Source organism: Eublepharis macularius, chromosome 10 (assembly GCF_028583425.1).
Source record: "Eublepharis macularius isolate TG4126 chromosome 10, MPM_Emac_v1.0, whole genome shotgun sequence".
NCBI lineage: Eukaryota > Metazoa > Chordata > Lepidosauria > Squamata > Eublepharidae > Eublepharis > Eublepharis macularius.
This window is the reverse complement of record NC_072799.1, coordinates 72073604-72094913: the sequence shown is the minus strand read 5'-3', so window position 1 is coordinate 72094913 and position 21310 is coordinate 72073604. Positions and strand designations below refer to the sequence as shown.

Sequence of the window (21310 nt, the reverse complement as noted above, 5' to 3'; positions counted from 1 at the left end):
CAACTGAAACTCTACATGTCATTTCTGGGAAATTTTAAACCAGTCTGTCTGGCTTTGGGTAGTAATGAGAGAAGCATTACCCTTCCTTTCCCCTCAAATATAAAAAATAAATTTAAGAAATTACCTGCAAAGTGGCTAGCACACATACTCTATCTTGAAGAAATAAGGCTAGAAGAAAGCTTAAGCTGGTTTTTCGAACTGCTCCTCTCTTTCCCAGAAACTGTTTGCTGGTATGATTCATTGGCCACACCGAGTGCATTATGATGGTCATGGGAGGCGTGCTTGTCTCTTTCTTCCACCTTCATTAGCTTGATTTTTAGGGGACTAAACGTCAGCTTCTTTTTCCAGGCCGTATTGGTTAGCAAGACTTTTAAAGAAGCATAGCTGGTACACTAAACCTGAAGGGTGGGGTGGAGTTTGTTCGTGAGCCTTTCCTTTCCAGACACAGAAAAAAACTCCTCAGCTTAAACCTGGCTCCTCAATCAGTAGAAGTATTCAATCAGCCAGGCGCCTACAATCACCTAAGCAGTTGTTCAAGTACCCTCATCTATTTGTGGAGACCATTCTGTAGTCGTTATCTGAACAGTTATAATTAACAGACCACATATTATGTTGGTCAAACCAAGTGAATGTGGTTTGATTAATACTGCCCTCAGGGACATTTTAGTCTTTTTTTTTAAAACCATCAATGCTAAAATCCAGCTTTTAGTTACTGTAAAGAAAGCATTATTAAAGATAACCTGCGTGGTGAGGAAATGAATGCGTAAGACAGTATGCAATTTAATAGATATTGATTTGCATGTTAAATGCAGATGATATGTTTTTAATATAAACACAAATGTTTATATACCACATGAGAGATAACTTTTATAGCATGGGAGATGGCGTCGACATTTTCAAAGGAATATTGGCCTGCGCCTGCTTCATATTTATGATAGTTTTATCAGTGCTCTTATTCTATACAGAATAAAAATACATCATGTATTCTCTTCCCACATTGGTGTGCCCAGGCAGATGACATAAACACATTTGTTGATTGATGCAAAATGCCAGCGACATCCACATTTCCCCCCATAGCAGTTCCCAGAATATGGAGCTAGCTGCCCTGACACCTCCCAGACCACCCGTATAGCTGTTTTATCAGTTAAATTCAATATTTATTTATTACTTTTATCTCACACATTTCTTCTAGCAACATGGAACCCAAAGCCGTGTACACAGTGTGTCCAGAAAGTCTCCCATCTAAGCACTATTCACAGTACGGGTCATAGCCATCAATAGAATAAAGTTTATTAAGTCCCCCTCTACACAGTGCAGGCACATCTTTTGTTAAAAACATTAGAATGTGCACTACTGCAGCAATAACTATTTCAGAATAGGAATTAAGACTACTGGTCTCTATCAACGCTACTGTTTAACAGCTACGCCTGTTTAACAGCTACTGTTAAACAGGCAAGCATTTCTCATACTACCATGTGAAATAACATGATCCCTTTAAGCGTTATAATTACATATAAAATATCCTTTAAACAGATATGATGGGACATATTGCAATTCCTGGCTGCACAGTTAAGTGTGAGGTAAGGAAACGGCATTTTTACTAGCTTCACAGTAGAAAAGATTTGGGCAGAGTTAATTCTCCTGTCATGAGAGCTGCAGCAGAGGTGTAAACAGCTTCAGCCAACTTTCTACCTCAGCTGTTAAAGGCCTAGGAATATTCTCTCATATTAAACTTGGCAACACGAGGCGCCTGGCTCAAAATCTGAGAAGCCTTCTAATGAAATCTTCTGGTAACTATGATGAAACAAGAGGAATGAGACCCTTGAAAGAGACCAAAGGTGCAGTGTTAATTACAAGAAAAAGCGTTTTAAATATCTCCCTCTCTCCAAATGGAACCCTCCCTTTCACAGAGAACCACAATTGACAGCTGATGTGCTATTGCCGTTACATTATCCTCCCCTCCCCGCCCCCCAAGCAGCTCCCAGAGCACAAGCCCAAACAAGACGAATGTGTAATTCAGCTAAAAAGCTTCTGTGGGTTTCGGCCATCAGTTTTTCCACCTCCCGTCTGTTAGCATCCTGAAATCTGATGCACACAATTGTTGCCTAACTTGCACTTAACTACACTTATGCTGAAATAGGGCTCTCATTCCAACACTTGGTATTCATCATCTCCTTTAAATGACCATTTGGCACATGTCTTCCTCCCCCCCCCCCTTCAATGTTAGATTTAAATATTAACATGGGCAGTGTGTGGGGGGAGGAGCAAGAGTACCTAATTGCTCACATGAGCAAGATAGCTTCAGAGAAGCAACCCAACAGGGCTTACTGTTTGGTAACAAGTCAAAACAGCCTGATCGGTACACAACAAATGGGCCAGACTCTGAAGCAAAGACTTACTGCAGTAACAAATGGTACCAAGTTCTTCCCTTCCTTTAATAATGTCCTTGTGTTAATATTAAAACAGTAGCCAATGGGAGACCAGCACAGTCTCAGCTCCCCGTTCCCACCTACCATCCACGGAAGGATGACTTGCCTCTTTCAGGCTGAAGGAATGAATCCTGACTAATACACTCCTTTATCCCTTCAAAACAGACACAGAAGACTAAACGATCCTTCTTGCAATCAGTAGCGTTATGAGCAGACATGGAAAGATGCTGGCCCGGTTAGTTTAGGGGAACGGGCAGGACAGGGCAAAGGTTAAATTCGATACCAGAAGGAACAGCAAATAGAGGACAGAAACCAGAAGGTTGGATATTTTTAACTCTACTGTGATGTTTTTGAATGGTGTCCTGAGCAGCAATGCTCCATCCTCAGGAGTGAACGCAGACTAAGAGCCATCAATCTTGCTCTCGTCGGTACCTTGGGTTTCGATATGACTTAACACTTCTCAAATTGAGCGCTCTGCTGGGCATTTCTGTAAACTTCATTGACTATAGCAAGAGTTGCCTAAAGGCTCCTTGGTTATCTGTCTCTAATATGAGGAGACAGCTGGCAATGAGCTGTCAAGAGACTGTCTTTGGCCCTAAGTGGCAAGATTAGAGCTATACTACATAAACAACAATTTTCACTCCTCCCACATGCACACTTCTGCAGCAGTCTTCTAAAATCCTCTCCCCAAAATGTGATCCCGGCACATTTTAGGAGTCAAGAGTGGGGGAGTAGCAAGATGAAGGAATCGGCCAAAATTATTCTCCCCCTGTTCTGTGAATAGAAAGGGAAATTAGCGACAAAACTACCATTCCCTTCCATTGTAGTTTTTAATAGTACTGCAGATATGCCTTTTCAGCATTCAAGAAGTAAACAGAAGGCTGCTTTAACAACAACAACAACAATATTCGATTTATATACCGCCCTTAAGGACAACTTAATGCCCACTCAAAGTGGTTTACAAAGTATGTTATTATCCCCACAACAAAACACCCTGTGAGGCGGGTGTGGCTGAGAGAGCTCCAGAGAGGTGTGACTAGCCCAAGACTACTCAGCTGGCTTCAAGTGGAGGAGTGGGGAATCAAACCCGGCTCTCCAGATTAGAGTCCCGCGCTCTTAACCACTACACCAAACTGGCTCTCTTTAAGAAAAAGGAGGCTTCCAGAGTATTTTGTCCCAGAAACCGTTTTTGTGTGTGTGTTATGTTCCATCAAGATGCCTCTGACTTATTATGACCCTATGAATTTACTACCTCCAAAATGTCCTATCATTAATACCCTTGTTCAGATCTTGCAAACTGTGGCTTCCTTTCTTGATACAAAATAGTAAAGAGTCCAATAGCACCTTTAAGACTAACCAACTTTACTGTAGCATAAGCTTTCAAGAATCACAGTTCTCTTAGTCAGATGCACAAATCTGATGAAGAGAACTGTGATTCTTGAAAGCTTATGCTACAGTAAACTTGGTTAGTCTTAAAGGTGCTACTGGACTCTTTACTATTTTGCTACTACAGACTAACACAGCTAATTCTTGTTTCTTGAGACAAGCCATCTCATGTTAGGTCTTCCTCTTTTCATACTACCTGCAACTTTTCCTTGTATTATTGTCTTTTTCAGTAAGTCTTGTCTTTTCATAATGTGACCAAAGTATGACAGCCTCATTTTCATCATTTTAGCTTCTAGGGAACATTCAGGCTTGATTTGATCTAGAACCCCTTGGTTTTTTTGGCTGTCCATGGTATGTATAAAACTCTCCTCCAGCACCACATTTCAAACTAAATTTTCTTCTTGTCAGCTTTCGTTGTCCAACTTTCACATCCATACATAGTAATAGTATGAATTATCTTGATCTTGGTCCCTGGCAATGCTTCCTAATCTTTAAGGTTTTTTTCTAGTTCCTTTATGCTACCTTTCTAAGTTTCAATCTGCTTATGACTTCTTGGTTGCAGTCTCCATTTTTATTGATAAGGAATAGAAAATCTTTTAACAATTTCAGCGTCTTCACTGGCAAGTTGTGGATAGTTTTGAGAAGTCACATTGGTCTGCAGTAGAACAGCAGGATTTGAGTCCAGTGGCGCCTCAGAGATGCCAGAGTATGAACTTTCAAAAGTTAGCGCTCCCATCTTCAGACACAAGATTGTGTAATTTCTCAGTAGCCTTTTGTCTTCTTGATGTTCAGCTGTAATCCTGCTTTGACACTTTCTATTTTAACCATCATGAATCGTTTCAAATCTTCACTATTTCCTGTTAGTAATTTGGTTCATCTGTATATCTTAAATTGTTATTCCCACCATCAGTTTGACTCCACCTTCACCTAAATCTAATCCAGCTTTCTTTATGGTGTGTTCTGCATATACCTTGAACAGGTAGGGAGATAACATACATCCTTTTCTGACATGTTTGCCAACTGGATACCATTCTATTTCCCCATATGCTGTCCTAACAGTAGCCTCTTGTCCAGAATGCAGGTTGTGCAACACAGTCAAATGTTGTGGCACACCAATTACACCATCCAGTTTTTCACAGTCCACACAATTGAATGCTTTGCTATCATCTAGAGAACACAGGCTGATTTTTTCTGAACTTCTTTGGTATGCTCATTAACCCTTATCAATTTGCAGTATGATCTCTAGTGCCTCTTGCTTTCCTGAAACCAGCTTGAAGATCTGACAAGTTGCCCTATGGTTGGTGTCAGGTCTGGCCGGGATGAGTTCTCTCAAAGGCCAAAACTGCCAAAGACAGGACCTTGCCCCTCCCCTTGCCTTTTACTGACAGAAACCAAGGCTTGAATTGCAAATACTGTTGTGGTTTCATAGCAAAGGCCACAGCAAGCATTTGTCTTTTCAAGATATAGGTCTATTATTTGGGGGGGGGGTTCAACTCTCCAGCTCCCCCCCCCCCAGATTTTTCTGCAAACCTGGGGCCTTTCTCAGGTTTGTAGAAAGATCTGTCTCGTCTGTTTATGGTTCCAGTTTCTGGATTTAAGTATCCACAGATTTGGCCATGTTGAGAATGAGATATATTGATGACGTATGGCACATGTATGCTTGCTGTATCCACTAATAGGAAATTTCAGGAAATGAGAGTGTCTTGATAGAGTTTGTTTCTTCTGATTTAAAAGACAACCAAAAGATCTGATGCAACATTTACAATTCTATTTACTTTAACTGTTCTTGAAATGTAGTTCTTAACTATTGAAAAGATTAACAGTTTTAAGCTTCTGGAATGCTTATCTCCACTTTTTGTATTGCTTTCCACAACCTACAATGGAACTGTACATTCTTAGGACTATTAATGGACCATCAAATCCTTGCCGCAGAGGCATTGGCTCCATCTTTCTTTTTAAAAAGCACAGTTTCTTTAAGCAGTTGGAGAATCATTTCCAATAGTTAAGTGAAGTGGGTCCAACCATCATCCAAGTAGTCTTCCTCCAGCCTAAGCAGCCTTCCTTCACTGGAAGAGCCACTGAAGTTGGAGGACGGCTTCAGCCTCGAGCTGAACGGAAAGGTGGGATATAAATATTTAAATAAATAACTAGACAAATAAATAAACTATTCAATAGAGTGGTGGGATAGGGTAGGATCCATTCCAGTGTTTCCCATGATGGTCTTCCATTTGGGGAATCATCTCTACAGGCCAATGTGATTAGTCCATTCACTGGCATGACACATCAAAACTGACCTGACCGCTTCCCTTATTGAACTGCTTACAAAATATTTTTATAAGAATGTATTATTTTACTTATGTTTACATCTCACTCTATGCACTGCCATTGTGCACCAAACCCCACAGGTTGTGCAGCCTTTGGCAGCAACTGCTGTCAGGTCTCTACACCCTCCTGGCAGGGGGGGACGGGACCTCGCACTCACCTTGTGCCAGCGGCATGCTCTTCTTCGTATGTGTGCTCCAGTGCCTGCGCAATGATGTCACTCCCAAAAGTGGCATCATTGGGCTGGCCATGAAATTCATCTCGTTTAGGGGCAAAATCAGCCCCAAACAAAGTGTGGGAGCACTCCCACAGCCAGTGTCGCAATGTCACTTCCAGGTGTGATGTTGCCATGCCCCTGGGAGCTCATATACCGCATGTCTTCCTGGGGTGCCTGCCGGTGTCAGGCGACCTCCGCGGGCTTGCCACCTTCTGCCGATCACTGGTAGATCAGCGGGCAAGGGGGCAAACCCCAGAGGTTTGCCCGCCACTAGAGGGCACCTGGGAACCCAATGCCACTGCCCTTCCCCACAACTCTCCATTCACCCAAACACACACAATTTGAGGGAACATTGTATGGGTTGGATCCTGCCAGTTTTTTCACTGAGGGCCAAGCTACAAGTGACGAATGTCACCTGAACGGCAAGTGGATCGGGCAAGTGAACAGGAAGGAATATACTTGCCATTCAAGTGTCATTCGTCACCCGTAGTTTGGCCCTCAGTCTCACCTAATTTTTATTTACTGCAAGCCTCTCTCCCACATGGCTTTTGCTCATGCAGTTCCCTGATCACCAACACAGCTATGCTGGTGGAGAAAGAAGACTACCTCCTCCCTCTTTCAGCAGCAGAAAAAGTGGTTGGGTCCAGTTCTATTACTCAAGAATTCATTCAGCCAAACACACAAGAAATGTATCAGATAGTGATGTAAAATATATTCTCATATACTTTTCAGGCAGGACTCTTGAAAAAAAAAGCTAATGAAAAGAGAAGGTCAAAGGAGAGAAATGCCTATGTACAGATAATCAGAGAAACAATTATGGAACAGAATCAGGGGAATTCATTCCTATTGCCATTTTAAATTAGCATATTTAAAACAGGAAAAATCAGATTATACTGTAAAACAACTTCATGAGACACAGATGCCAATTCTCAGACTTGGGTTGTTCTAAATTTAAGTTTTTGGCTTCCACGGTACATTATTTTTCTTGCATATATCCCCAAACACTATCAAATGTACAGCTATAGGCATAATTGGTTTCAGAGAGAATTGTGTGTATTTTGCTTCATAATGCTTGGGGTTAGCATTGCTATGTTTTTACCCCAACAGATGCTATATGTATTTAACCACTATGCAACATAGCATGGAAATGAAATTCTGGGGGAAGGCGTTGCCTGTTGAATTTCTACTTGCTAAAGAAAAAAGATGGCAACTCTAAATACTCACAGAATAGTTGTGTTTGAAGATCACTTGCCATTAGTAGAAACATATTGCTGGCTGAGGCCTTTTCTGCGATCCTTTTTTAAAAAAAAACTGTGAGTCAGTCAATATCAATTTAAGGCATATGGAACACACACACCACTGACTTCCTACACTGAAAACATCTGAGAATGCGTAGAAGTGTATTATTACTATACTAAAACTATACTGCTTTAGAAAAGAGTTGTGTTCTTTCCTACAACTTAGCACATCAGCAGGGGAATCTTCCCTGTTATTCTTGGTTTACAGAGGCTGACAAGTAAGGGTTTATAAGATCTCAAGGTAGAACTTGAATTTAACACTAAATCTCCAAGTCCAACACTTTCTGCAGCAAGACATACACTACTTCCTTGGGAATCAAGAGCTTTAAAAATGATGCGCTGGAAGGAAAGTGAAAATTCTCTTTTACAAGGCGCAGGAAATGAACCCCCTCCGATTACTCGGGCAATTTAATGCACACGCACACATCTGTGGTGATACTTTTCTTGAGGTGTCCATTTAAAAAGCTTTTAAGATCACATTATCAGTTATTAGAGTTATGCCAGCCCGCACTTCAAGGCGCTCTCAACTGCTTCAAAATTACTTTAAAGCACTTAAGGGACAAACACTGATCCACTGGAGTTAAAGCACTGTAACAACTAACTGCCTTAACTGACCTAGTGAGATCTTAAGAGGCCTGAAAAGGTGAGGTACAATTCAATTGGGTAGTGGAGAAGTTTATTTTAACAGACTTTGAGAATGGTAATATATTAGATTAGTAGTTACCAGAAGCCAGGGAGAGACCAATCTCTAGAGTTTTCAATCTATTGTCAACAAAAACATTCGATTTATATACCACCCTTCAGGACAACTTAACGGCCACTCAGAGCAGTTTACAAAATGTGTTATTATTATCCTCATGACAATCACCCTGTGAGGTGGGTGTGGCTGAGAGCTCTGGAAGAGCTGTGACTGATCCAAGGTCACCCAGCTGGGTTCAAGGGGAGGACTGGGGAACCAAACTCAGTTTTCCAGATTAGAGGCCTGCTGCTCTTGACAGCTACACCAAAGCAGCTACAGGAAAAGTAGCATGGTGGAATTAAATTGTATTTTACGAATGAAAAATACACTAAATACACAAACAACAGTGGCATTAAATTCCTTTACATCCACACAATGTAGATTCTACAGGACAAATAAATGGAAGTTCTTAAACTTGATCCTATGAGGCATTAAGTAGATCTAAGCTGAGTAAGAGTTATAGATTCAATGATCTGTTTTCTCACAACTCAACATTTCAGCATGGTGCAGGTTCCAACACACAAAAGTACTAAAAGCACAAAGCCACACAGAAACCATAGCCAGGGCTGGCCCGCCCACTGAGGCCAGCGAGGCAGCCACCTCAGGGCGCTAAGGCTCTGGAGGGGCGCAGGCCCGGGAGGGCCACAGAGCTGCCGCTGCCACCACCAGCAAGGAGCGGCAGCAGTGTGGGGCAGCCTCCCGTTCAGTTGCTCTGCGGGCCAGGCACAGCTGGCGGCCAGGGCAGCCGGCTGCGCCTGGCCCACAGAGCAACTGAATGGGAGGGCTGGAAGGCCCCCCTCCTGCACGCACACAAAACCAGCCGTTAAGCTGCCTCAGGTGCTGGCGACGCTGGAGCCGGCCCTGACCACAGCTACAGGGTTGCCTTCAGGCCTATTATGGAGAGTGGAACTGAATTGTTCAGTTTTTGGCTCCAACAACAAATTCTTCAGGACAGCTCAGTATGAACAAACAACGGCTCATCAATACTAGAAACATTTTATTGAGCATATTAATCTTTCATAACTAAATGACAAATGTATTAAATCTATTCATCTTAAATGCATTGAGTCAAGTTATGTTTTCCATAAAAGTTTTATTAGAACATGAAAAAAGTATTGAAGGACAAATGACACAGACAAACGCTTAACTAAAATATATATGTCTACTGATAAATTACAGTACATTGCAAGCCAAGCGAGTCAAGCGTAGGCACACACAATGCATTTCGGAGAGTTTCTGCAGCTAAATAAAATAAACAAGAAGTAATGAACAGAAAATAGTACAAACAGTTGTCGGGATGGAAGAAGTAATGTTCAAATATATAATCTAGATAAGATTTGAAATCAGAAAGTGTCATTTGATCCTGCCCCTCCTAAAATGTCTCCTAGAGAAGTATAGAATACACAGTTTGAGAAGATTAATGTCAAATGGTGCATTGGAGATGAATAGCTCAGCATCCTGGGATAATCTTCATTCCTGGACCATTTTCTGCCCACTGAAAGAAGTCACACTGTTTATCCTTCCCAAGAGGGCACACAAAGAAATTCTTTCCATTATTAGGGCCAATCTTCAACACTGTCCTCATAATGCAGCGCTTCCCATGATTGCAGAATGGAAAATGCAGGTCTGCCCACTGTGGAGAGAAATCGTTTTTCCTTTAACACCAGATGCTACAGCAAACTTTCTCCTTTAGTCTGGTGGTAGGAAGCTTGCCTTTAATTCTACCAGGTTGGTGGCATCCAATAATAATGAAGCTAAACTATTCCACTTTAAAATAGTTTGGTTCAATGTTTGAACTCTACTGGTTTGACTTTGTGGAAGGACAGTTTTTGCTCATCTCATCTGATTCTGGAGGTGACATAGGTTCCATTTATTCGTAGCTCATGGCTCCGAAACAAAAGATTTCACTCTCCAAGAATTCTAAAACTTTAATGCTCCTTCCTTTTCAGAGTCCAAAGGTCAAATGATATATTGCGATATATATGTATACACAGGGTTTTTTTTCAGCGGGAACACGGTGGGACGGAGTTCCGGAACCTCTTGAAAATGGTCACATGGCTGGTGGCCCCGCCCCCTGATCTCCAGACGAGGGGAGTTTAGATTGTTCTCCGCACTGCTGAGCGGCACGGAGGGCAATCTAAACTCCCCTCTGTCTGGAGATCAGGGGGTGGGGCCAGCAGCCATGTGACCTTTTTCTCCGAGGGAAATCCACTGAATTCCACCCCGTCTTTTCCCAGAAAAAAAGCCCTGTGTATACAGATATATACCTGTATTTTAACATTGTTTTTGATTGACTGATGCTTTGGGGATCCTAAGATGGGTAGAAAGGCTGCGTACAAATGTTTTAAATAAATAAATAAATGTTCACTCTTGCTGTAAAGAAAGGCAATGCTTTCCTTGGAAATGCCATGGCAGCTTGGCTTAAAAACCTCATTCCTCACTCCCTTTTCCTCAACATTTCAATTAAGTAATAAAAAACTGAAGGACGTGCTCGCATCCTACTTCCTTGTCTCATTTAAGTCTTCAGCTGACTTTCTTCTGGTGCCCTTTTGCAAACCAAGAGGAGGACATATCACAACAGACCACAAAGGAGAATCTTACCCGAACAAGAACCCCACCCCTGCAAGAACTCCTATATGATTATCTATCACTCTGGGGAGGGAGGGGAAAAACAGAAGTTTGTTCTTTAGTCTTATATATAAAAGTGAATTTTGTTTATTATTGAAAGACATGAATTTAAGACAGTGGCTCGGATACAGTCAAGCACAAACAGAAGTATAAATGGACTTAGCACAGTTCCTCTTGTTCAAGATCTTGTCCAAACATAGAGATCTCCTCTCTGCATATAGAAAAGAATCCAGATGCATCTGACGAAGAGAACTGTGATTCTCGAAAGCTTATGCTACAGTAAAGTTGGTTAGTCTTAAAGGTGCTACTGGACTCTTTTCTATTTTGCTACTACAGACTAACACGGCTAACGCCTCTGGATCTCTGCATATAATATGGTCAGAAATTGGATGCACAAGATGTTGTGCAAGTGGAAACATGAGAGGGGATACAGTAAGTTTGGCTCAGTGCAAGAAGCTACCACAGTCTTTGCCCTGCATTTCCATCTGCACAAGAGCTCGTGCAACAACAACAAAAGCTTGGCAAATCAAAATTCTCATATTCATCCTAAACTTCACTGGAAAGATGTCTGGACAAGATTTCTGAGTTGGATTCTACCTGTATTTCCACAGGAGGGGCATCCTTTGAGCTCCAAGCAGGCTGTTGCTGGGGACTGAAGGACTTATGGTGGGCAAAAAGCTGTGCATGATGGGGCTGCAGTGAAGAGGGCAATCAGGCAAGCTCACCCCTCTTCTGCCAATGGAAACACTGGTTAGATACAACTCAGTCATCGTCCTCCATAGTCCATTACGGTCATGAATGAATGAATGAAATCCATGAACAACGATGGTTCCTCAAGGAAGTGATTTGTACCCTTCAAAGACGTTGGATAGACTGTATTCTCACTTACTTCAAAATAATCACACCGAGCCTCTCTAGGTAAAGGACAAGCGTAAAATTGCCTGCCCTTGTTTTCCCCGTCCTTCCTCACCACTCGGAGAATGCAGAAGCGGCCGTGTTTACTGCAGCGAGGGTTGCCAGCGTTTAATGTACAAGAACCATCTGTCATATTAACTGGAGATGCTCTGTAATGACAGGTTACAAAATAAAACCTGCATAAAACTAAAGGGATTAGTTACAGCAGACCCATCACTCCCACCGATTCCCCCTGCCACAACTCTCACAAACTCTTCCTTTTCGTACACAATGATCAATAATGTATCTTAATAAACGGTGATCAAAATACAACCCTGTCCTCGATATTTTATCTGCTCTACTTGTTTTCTCTGAATAAAACCAAGGATTCCATCCCGAACTTACTAGCAATGGAAGTGAAATGAAACGCAAGTGACAAATTTAAGTCCAAAAAAATTGCCTCGACTCTCATTTTTATAAACTGCACCATTCTGGCATTGCTGGCATAAATTCTGCACTTTTATATAGTTTAAAGACATCCTGAATTGGCAGCAGCAAGACACACTACAGGCCAATTCCCTCCAATTATATTCTCCCCCTCTGGAAAGCTATTACAAGTGTCTTAGACCAGGCCATGGGGATCTCTACCTCCTTGTCTGCTTCAGAGACAATTTTCCATGCTCTTTGATCAAAGCTACTTTAATGATCCCAATCATATTCCACTGAGGAAGCCGTCTGACTGGCAGAGCAGAAAAGTGTATTTTACGAAGGTGGCGGGGAAGCTTTACTCTCCTCCGATATTAGATTCATTGGGATAGTTGGAGACCATCTCTGTTCACAATGTGAAGGGCATGTTCCTTGACAACTAATGTTTTTTAAAAGCTATTCTCTTCCTGTTGCTTTGATAGAGAAGTGGCCAACCTTCTGGGCAAGTTTGCAAGTCCAAAGCATTAGATAGTGCCACCCTAATACTCACCGTAGCATATACAAAACGTACCATGCCTGCTAGTTCAATTCACTAGGAAGGAGGACACATGGGCAAGACGGACAAAACTACAGGCCATAATAAGGCCAATAGCTCCCCCCTTGACCCAATCCACAGGGCCCTGTTCCTATGTCACAGATTGTCAATCTTACTATAATTCCTCCTTTTCCCTGTATTCTTGTCTTGGAGTCTCATTTGAAAAATTAACACAAATATCTGAAGAAGTGAGCTGCGACGCACGAAAGCTCACACCTTACCGCAAATTTTGTTAGTTTTATAGGTGCTACTGGACTCTTGCTCTTTTCTACTGCTACAGACAAACATGGCTACCCATCTCGATCTATTAATTATAATGACTTTTAAAGACAGCAGTTCTGTTTTATCCTTTTATTTTTCGGGGGTGGAAAGTGCAATCGAGTCACAGGTGACCCCACAGGGTTTTCAAGGCAAGAGATCTTCAGAGGCGATTTGCCGTAATCTGCCTCTGAGCAGAGACCCTGGACTTCCTTGGAGACCTGCCATCTAAGTACTAACCAGGGCCACCCCTGCTTAGTTTCCAAGATCTGATGAGATCAAGCTAGCCTAGGCCATCTAGGTCAGGACCTCGTGGATAACAGCGGAGGTCCTCTCGGATAACAGTTTCTCAGCTGAGTCTGACATTTGCCCATCCCTCTCTGTGCTACAGTCAAGTACTATCAAAAGCTTGTTCATCTGCACATTCTCTTACATGATATATGCCATTACTGGGCCACAATGCCTTTTTGCCATTTATATTGGATAGCAGCCAGTCTTCTCTCAGGAGAGTAAAGGGCTATGAAAAAGACATTTTAAAAAGCACAAACCAGTGGATGAGCATTTCTTTTTACAAGGCATCTGACAAAGAGAGAAGTGGTGCTCGAAAGCTTATGCTACAATAAAGTTGGTTAAAGGTGCTACTGGACTCTGCTATTTTGCTACTGCCAACTAACACAGCTAACTCCTCTGGATCTTTTTACAAGGAAGTCATTCATAAATTGGACATTGTGTAATTTGGATTCAGTGAACGCTAGAAGGGATCGGCCCACTCTTTGGGCATTGGCTTATACCATTGACCTTTCTGTACCTATTCAGAAGTAGAGCTCACCCTACATTGCCTGACTCTTGAATTCAATTTGAACATAGTCATGTGACACACCCTATTCTCCCTGCCTCCTTTCCTTTTCCCATATTCAGGCCACAGATGCCAATCTACTTCAACAAACGGCCAAAGTGGGCTCTGACTCACTCGCAAACGTTTTTTTTGTTGTGTTTGCTGTAATTGACTATCAGCGTTACACCCTAGAATTCCAAAACTGAGATGTAATCCACAGGGAATGTATCTGGATGGGAGCCAGCTATAGGCACTGTTTTAGATAAGCCACTTGGACAGAGTTCCAAATTCAGAAGCATCCATTGGAAATTTCATGTTTGCTCACTCATTCATGCATATCATAGAATCATAGGGTTGGAAGGGACCTCTAGGGTCATCTAGTCCAACCCCAATGTGCCGATACACTGGTCATGCCATGTTACCTTCTACCTTGCCATTCATGCAGTCTTGCTACTTTTACCTAGTAAACATTTCCTTTTCATATGGTCTTTCCAGGCCACAAGCCACCCTACGGTACACATGCACACAGAGCGGTGGTGGTGGAGAGTGCCCTCACGTCAGAGTTGACTTATGGCAACCCCTGGCAAGAGACTAACAGAAGTGGTTTGCCATTGCCTGCCTCTGCAATCCTGGTCTTCGTTGGAGGTCTCCCATCCAATTACTAACCAAGGCTGACCCTGCTTAGCTTCTGAGATCTGATGAGATCAGGCTCATCTGAGCTATCCAGGTCAGGGCTGGTTCACACACACAAGCCGCTCTATGGCACACAGAGGCTGGTACATATTTTATATGCATTTAACTGATCACCTTTTACACTGAATTCCTTCCAAGGAAACCCACATTAAATTAAAAGTAAATGTTTTTCTATAAGAATAGACTTGTGCATCAGTTTCTGGGCTTCCAGACTGTGTTCGATGATATATATTTTACAAGAATTGTGTTTAGATCTGGAAATAACAAACCTGCTTGTTAAATTCCCAATGATAGTCCCAACAGATGAAGACGAGTAATCAATCTTCTGTTTCTTCACCACTGGCTTTAAAGAATTGTATCGATGGGGAAAGGGTATTGGTGTGCTTACTGCAGAGTGGTAGGTGCTGTTATGATCATTTCTTGAAGAGCCATGCAGAGAGCTTCCATCTGGACTTAGGCTCTCACTTCCATTATGGTTTAGAAGAGCGAAATCTGTCATAACCAGCGTAGTTGTCCCAAATGCTGTTTTCCTGTTGATCTTAATTTCTGTTCTTGGTTTTGCAAAGTTGTTATAGGGGTATTTAACCAAATCAGTTAAAGCTTCATCATCCTGTCTCTTTTGAACTTAAAATGGGAAAAGAAGCAAAGAAAAGGAACCTCAATTAGTCTCTACTTTGAACCGCCACCCTCCAACCCTTTTCTTTCTTTCCAGCAGCAGGCATATTCATGGTGACATGATGATCCCAAACAAGCTGCTGTTGTGTTCAAATAGTTGTATGACAACTTACTATCTTGGATGTGGACATACAACTATATTTGCATGGCAAGATGTGTAAGTCCAGTTCAGTAGGGCTCACATGAGCATTTCACTGCAATAGTAGCAACCTTCCCACCACATATCCAGAGATCAAACAATGCACATACAGGGCAAAAGAGCAACCTTCCCGGTTCATGACCAAAAATGCTTGACTCACTCCCCACATAAGTGCAAGTGTTGGAATGTGAGCACAGCACCTACATGCATACAAATGTAAGCTCTGTCCCCATGACTCAGCTCGAAATAGGGTGAAATCAACCTATTTTTGCATCAGTGGACTTTCCTCAGGCCAACTTTAACCTTTACCTACTGTGACCGACTGCACATTTTACAAAAACCTGGAAGTACTGTGCACACAACTGCAGGACTATTCAGGGTTAATCCCTCACAGAAACAGAGAGCTTTGAGCAACAGGCTGCTCCAAGGGAGATGGAAAGAGGAGGATCTGTTTTCAGTCTTAGCAGGGAGGAATGGAGTGTGAAGAGCTGGGAGACGGAGTCCTAACAGAGAGTAGTTTAAATACCAGCAAGAGAACTGGGGAATGTTGGCAAGATTTGGGAAGTAGGTGCAGACTCCCATTAGGGCCAAAGAAAGGAGATAGATGTTCTAAGTAGAGATGGGCACGGACAGCAATACAAACTAAAAAACCCCATGAACAGCCCAATCTGCTGTTCGCGAACAAGCTGTTCGTGAAACAGCATTCTAAACCAACAGGCGGTCATTGCAAGCCTTGTTCGTTGCTGTTCGTCAAGCCAGACAGTCTGGCACCTGCAATCAATTCCCATGGCAACTCAGGCAGGGATTGTCTGAACTCTGTCTGAACTCCTGCTGTTGCCCTGGGAGCTCCAAATTTGTTACAAGAGGAAAAGACCAGGGGGCAGGGGGGCTCCCAGCTCTGGCTTTCAGGGAGAGGCAGCTGCTGTTAGAGAGACAGGGTGAGTGCATTGGAGCTTGAATTTACTTTGTGTGTGGTAGGATAGAGATCTACCATTTCAGGTTCCAGTGCTGCTGCCAGGCTCTGGGACCAAGCTATTATTTATTATTGGTACCTTTCCTGCTGCCTGCTCAGGTAGGGTTTCTGGGAGTGGTGCAGTAGGGATCTTGATGGCTGGAGGAGAGCCTGCTGGCCCCCACAAACAACGAACAATGAACATGTTTGTGACAGGATCACGTACGTCAGTGTTCGTTGTTCGTGGATGGCAATGAACAATGAACACCATGTTTGGATTTTTTTCTGTTCGTGCTCATGTCTAGTTCTAAGGAGAGATTTTTCCTACCCAGTCAAACAGGGAAGTAGCTCCGAACAATGGAGTGATCCCTGGCTGGGTGTGGTTGGAAACTGCCTGTGGAGACCTTCAGCTTCAGCTAACGACTGAAGGAAAGCACTGGTGTTTGGAGAGAAGGGGTCTGGGGTATTAGAAAGTGGGTACCAGCATTCCTAACCCCAGAAGGGAAAGAGAATACTAAAAGAAAGTACACTAGAATGCTTGGGGAAAACATGGAAATCAAAGCCTCAAAACAGAAACCTCTAAGTATCTGTGAAGAACATAATGAAATCTGTGCATGTTCTGATTTTACCTCAGATATAGATATAAGATGTCAAATTTCCTCAGAAATTTTCAACCCCTGATTTCACTTGACCTTTCCCCTCTAAAGTAAACAAACTAGTTAATTATTTTTGGAATTAAAAAAATGACTCTGGTGCCATTTCTGTTGTTTAAGGACAAGGGAATGTCACACAAACCTTCATGCAATCCAAAATACGGTTACACCTTTCTAAATCCGTCAGTGGGTTTAAGATTGCCCTATTAACCTTGGAAGTGGCAGAGGGAAAACAAGTACAAGACTTGCAAAAATAATGACAAAAGTAAACAATTTTTTTTAAAAAAAAAAATCACTTTACTTGCAACCTTATTTGTAATGGAGATTTTGAGAGAAAGATATTGTATCTAAACATATTTTCTAAATGTCTTCGGATGCCAGCCTTTGATAATGGCCTAAAAGCTTCACAACTGGAATGAAAGATGCAGAGAAAGAAAAAAGAACATTTTATCGTGATTTTATTCTAAAGCCCTAAGCTATATTGTCTTTGTTGTACAGGGTCTGCTTCAACTTTTAGGTGAGCAGCTGGGTGCATAAATTCCAGGAGAGAAGTTAATTGGCAAATCTGACTTTCTGAACAGCCTAAGCCTCTAGATTCCTGGGGCTGGCATTTTTGTGGAAGACAATCAGCCAAGAGCAACTTATGCAGACAACAGAAAGGCCTGACAGACCGCAGATATAGTAGTTCACCAGCCTTGTTTGCCCAACACATTATGCACCAGAAGGCTTGGATCAGCATGTCTTTCCTGACCCACTCTTTGGACTTTTGCAGTCTATTCATCTTAAGTATAGTGATGTCTCTGATTGCGTGTCCAGACCCCGCAGTGGTAACATGACAGCTGTTCAGGCAAGGACTCACAAGTCCAGAGTGTAAAAGGCGCTGATATTTTTAAGAATTGTATTGAGGGGAGGGTTTTGCCAGGTACTGCTTTCAGTATCCCAGTGAATCAGTGACAGCAAAACCACACCCACTCTTGTGTGTCATTCCTCGGGGGGGGGGGTCTGAAATGGGCCAGCTAGGTCAAGGACAACTCAAGTGCTGGCTTTTAGCAGGTGCAGGGAGGAAAACCTTACTGGTACATAACAAAGGAAAAGGCGAGGCAGTGATTTGTAGATGGTAGAGGGGACAGGATTAGGAAGGCAACCAAGGCAAGACTAAGTGGTATTGGGAAGGATCTTAAGGGTGGGGGGCTTGTCAGAAGGGAACCTGTGGCAGCAGCAGAAGGGAGGGAGATAGGATTAAAAGACACCTAGGGGAGGGAAGCATAATAGTCAAGCTTGTGTAGCAGAGGGAAGGCAAGAAAGGAAGTCATGTAAAAGGAGAAGGAAGCACAGCTCGGGTAGAGAAGACAGAAATCACAAGATTATCATTGCTGCGGAGCATGACAGAATGACTCCATCAGCTCTGCTTATCCCCCCACAAAGCTGAAGGCACTGACCTTGCTCATACACTGGGGTTTGTTACCACCAGCTAAGAGGTTTCAAAAATAAAGTTTGGTTTTAGAAGTCCCAGCAGATACTTTTTTTAAAAAAAATCATGTTTATTACAAGATTTAAATACTTCTCAGACACAAACACACTTCCATTGTCTTTGAAATGCCACCAGGGTGGAAGATAGCGTTTGTCCCTCCCAGCTATAAAGAAAATAGATTTCTTTCCCCCCCTTGCAAAATATATTCCATTTCAATTTATGAAACATTTGGTCTGCCAATTCAGGAAGTTGCTGAAATAGGCAAAAAGTACAAAAGGTTTAACTGAATAATTCATGCCACATAGGATAGGATGAGATAGCAGCTGTGAAAGTATATATTTGAGTTACAAAAGGAACATGCCATTATAACGCAAAGCGTTGTTCCCCAAGACAACGTGCTCTGGGGTTTATGATGCAGATTCTTAGAACGCAGGCATCTGCTCAAGGCTATTTTGCAACCTCTCTCCATTGTGACTCTCGGTAAAAACTGTGTTTCCTCTGATCTTGCTTTCCTAGTCTGAAGAATTAAGGACTACTCCTTCACTTTCCCCACAGAGGTGTTTCTTATAATCTGCCTACGCAGGGACCTATACCTTTAAAGCACCAGAAATACCTACAGTGCTACAGTACCCCTGTACCCTCTCCAGCACATGCCCAACACATTCCTTTAGGAGCATCTATTTCTCATCATATTTTGTATGTTTTTCAACAAGCGTTGATAATCGAACCAGAGTATCTATAGTGCCCTGTAAGCTATGAACTAATTGCCCTTGAAAACAAACTGCTGACTTTTTCGTACTACATTTCAGATTGAAATTGTTAGGTAACCATTCAACTCATGCATTAAGATCAGAGTGTTAATAGACACAATTATGTATTGCCTCTGTACCATGTTCAAAAGTCAGTTCCAGGCTACTATACTGCACTGCCATATAATTACACAGACCCCACTGTTATTTACCTTCAGGCCTTGGAGTCAAGCAAACATCACAGATTTTGACAGAAGGCTTATTTATCAGAGTGCAACAGGCACAACCCCACTCCTCTTCCGATTTTCGAGCAACTTGTTCATTAGAACATGACCCCCTGCTGTACGCCCAGCCAATTAAACTATTTCTTGTTGGCAGTTTGCTGTTCAATGAAGGAAGGAGAAAAAAATGATGTCAGCAATTGGAGAGGTTTGTTCCGAAAGTTGTGTTCTGTCAAGGAACTATGGAGGAGGCAAGAGTGGAGTTTAATAACTTGGCCATCAGGATGGAAGTAGAACCGTGCCGCTGTATCTGGTAGGAAGTCATTGTTCTGTCTTTTAGATTTGTCCCATGTGACTGTTTTCAATTTTGCCATCAAGTCATAGGGTGGGAATGGAACCATCCTGCTCTTCAAAATGGTAAAAGGCATCAGATAAGTATATTATCATTTCATTTGGTGACTGAATAGCCCAGTGCAATCAACCATCTATATAAAGTGATTGTCCTATCAAAAACCCTTCCACATCTCAAAATATGAAGCCAACCAAAAGCTGATGGAAGCCATTATAAATCACCTGCTTCTTCCTACTCACCTTTTCAATGTTTTGTTCACCTTATCCTTAAAAAAATTTATCTGAGCTTGTACAGCAGTAATCTAGCCTGATATCATTTGCTAGAGACCTGAATGCAGATAAGCACAGGTAATCCAGACTGGAAGTGAGACAACATCATCATCATCATCATCATTCTTACTATTAGTCCATCTTTCTCACTGAGATCCAAGGTGGATTACACAGTGCAAGTGAAAATACAATATAATCAAAAGCTAGGACATTCATTGAGCAAAGTACAATAATAAACAACAGGATATTCGGTAAACATATACAGTAGGGTATAGTAGCAGAAAATTTGAAAAAGAAGCAAGACAAAGAAACCCAGCTGGTGGATCTAGTGATGGAATGATGTACATAGCAGCCATTTTAATACATGGTTTTCTGTCCAGCTGGGAATGCACACATGCATGGACCCTAGCTGGCTGTATCTGTATGTGTCTTTTTGTTAGGGGAGGGGCTCAGTGGTAGAGCATTTGCTTTACATGCAGAAGTTCAAAGGGCCAGGATCAGGTGATGTGAAAGCCCTCAAAGACTTCAGAAAGCCACTGCTAATCAGAGGAGGCAATGCTGACCTTGATAGGCCAACAGTCAATATAAGGCAGCTTTATGTGCCCATCTTGCCATTCAACCCATATTTATCACACTACTCGCATGAACGTCCAGCTGCATCTAATGCGGCATCCCATTCCCCACAGAAGCCAATCACTACAGGCTGTTCTTTGCTAGTGCTTTTCTGGTAGTCTGAAGAGCCTGGCCCGTGTTGAATGCAGGGTACATCACACGCTGAACGCTACGTGGATCCATTCAACTTATACTCTGGACATGTTTATTTCTGCTCTGTAAAATGAGCCTTCACTAAAATCCCTTCCACCTTTGAGATTCAACCCGGTTTGGTGACCTCCTCGGAAGCGCTCCTTTTACAGTTTAACAAGATGAATCACTCCTGACTACATATTTTTCATGAGAGAAGCAGAGAAAATAAAACAAGATGCCTCTGTGGCTCCTGTTGGGAATCTGTTCACAAGGCTCCTTGATTTAAAACCAGGGCAGGAAACACATACATACACAACACAACGCTACAAGCGTGTGAGGAATGCAGTGATTTAAGATAGGCAGTT

The 21310-nt window shown here is 42.3% G+C and overlaps 1 protein-coding gene across 1 annotated transcript in view; it reads right to left on the bottom strand.

Annotated features, from left to right (window-relative positions):
- Positions 1–9521: 9521 nt before the first annotated feature.
- Positions 9522–21310, bottom strand: part of NEIL3 (nei like DNA glycosylase 3) — a 32262-nt gene continuing 20473 nt past the window's right edge. The window contains exons 7-10 of the mRNA XM_054990398.1: positions 19572–19741; positions 14990–15344; positions 11909–12083; positions 9522–10024 (exon numbers count right to left, since the gene is read on the bottom strand). Coding sequence (XP_054846373.1) covers positions 9842–10024; positions 11909–12083; positions 14990–15344; positions 19572–19741 — 883 coding nt within the window. The 3' untranslated portion in view covers positions 9522–9841. The remainder of the gene's footprint in view (positions 10025–11908; positions 12084–14989; positions 15345–19571; positions 19742–21310) is intronic.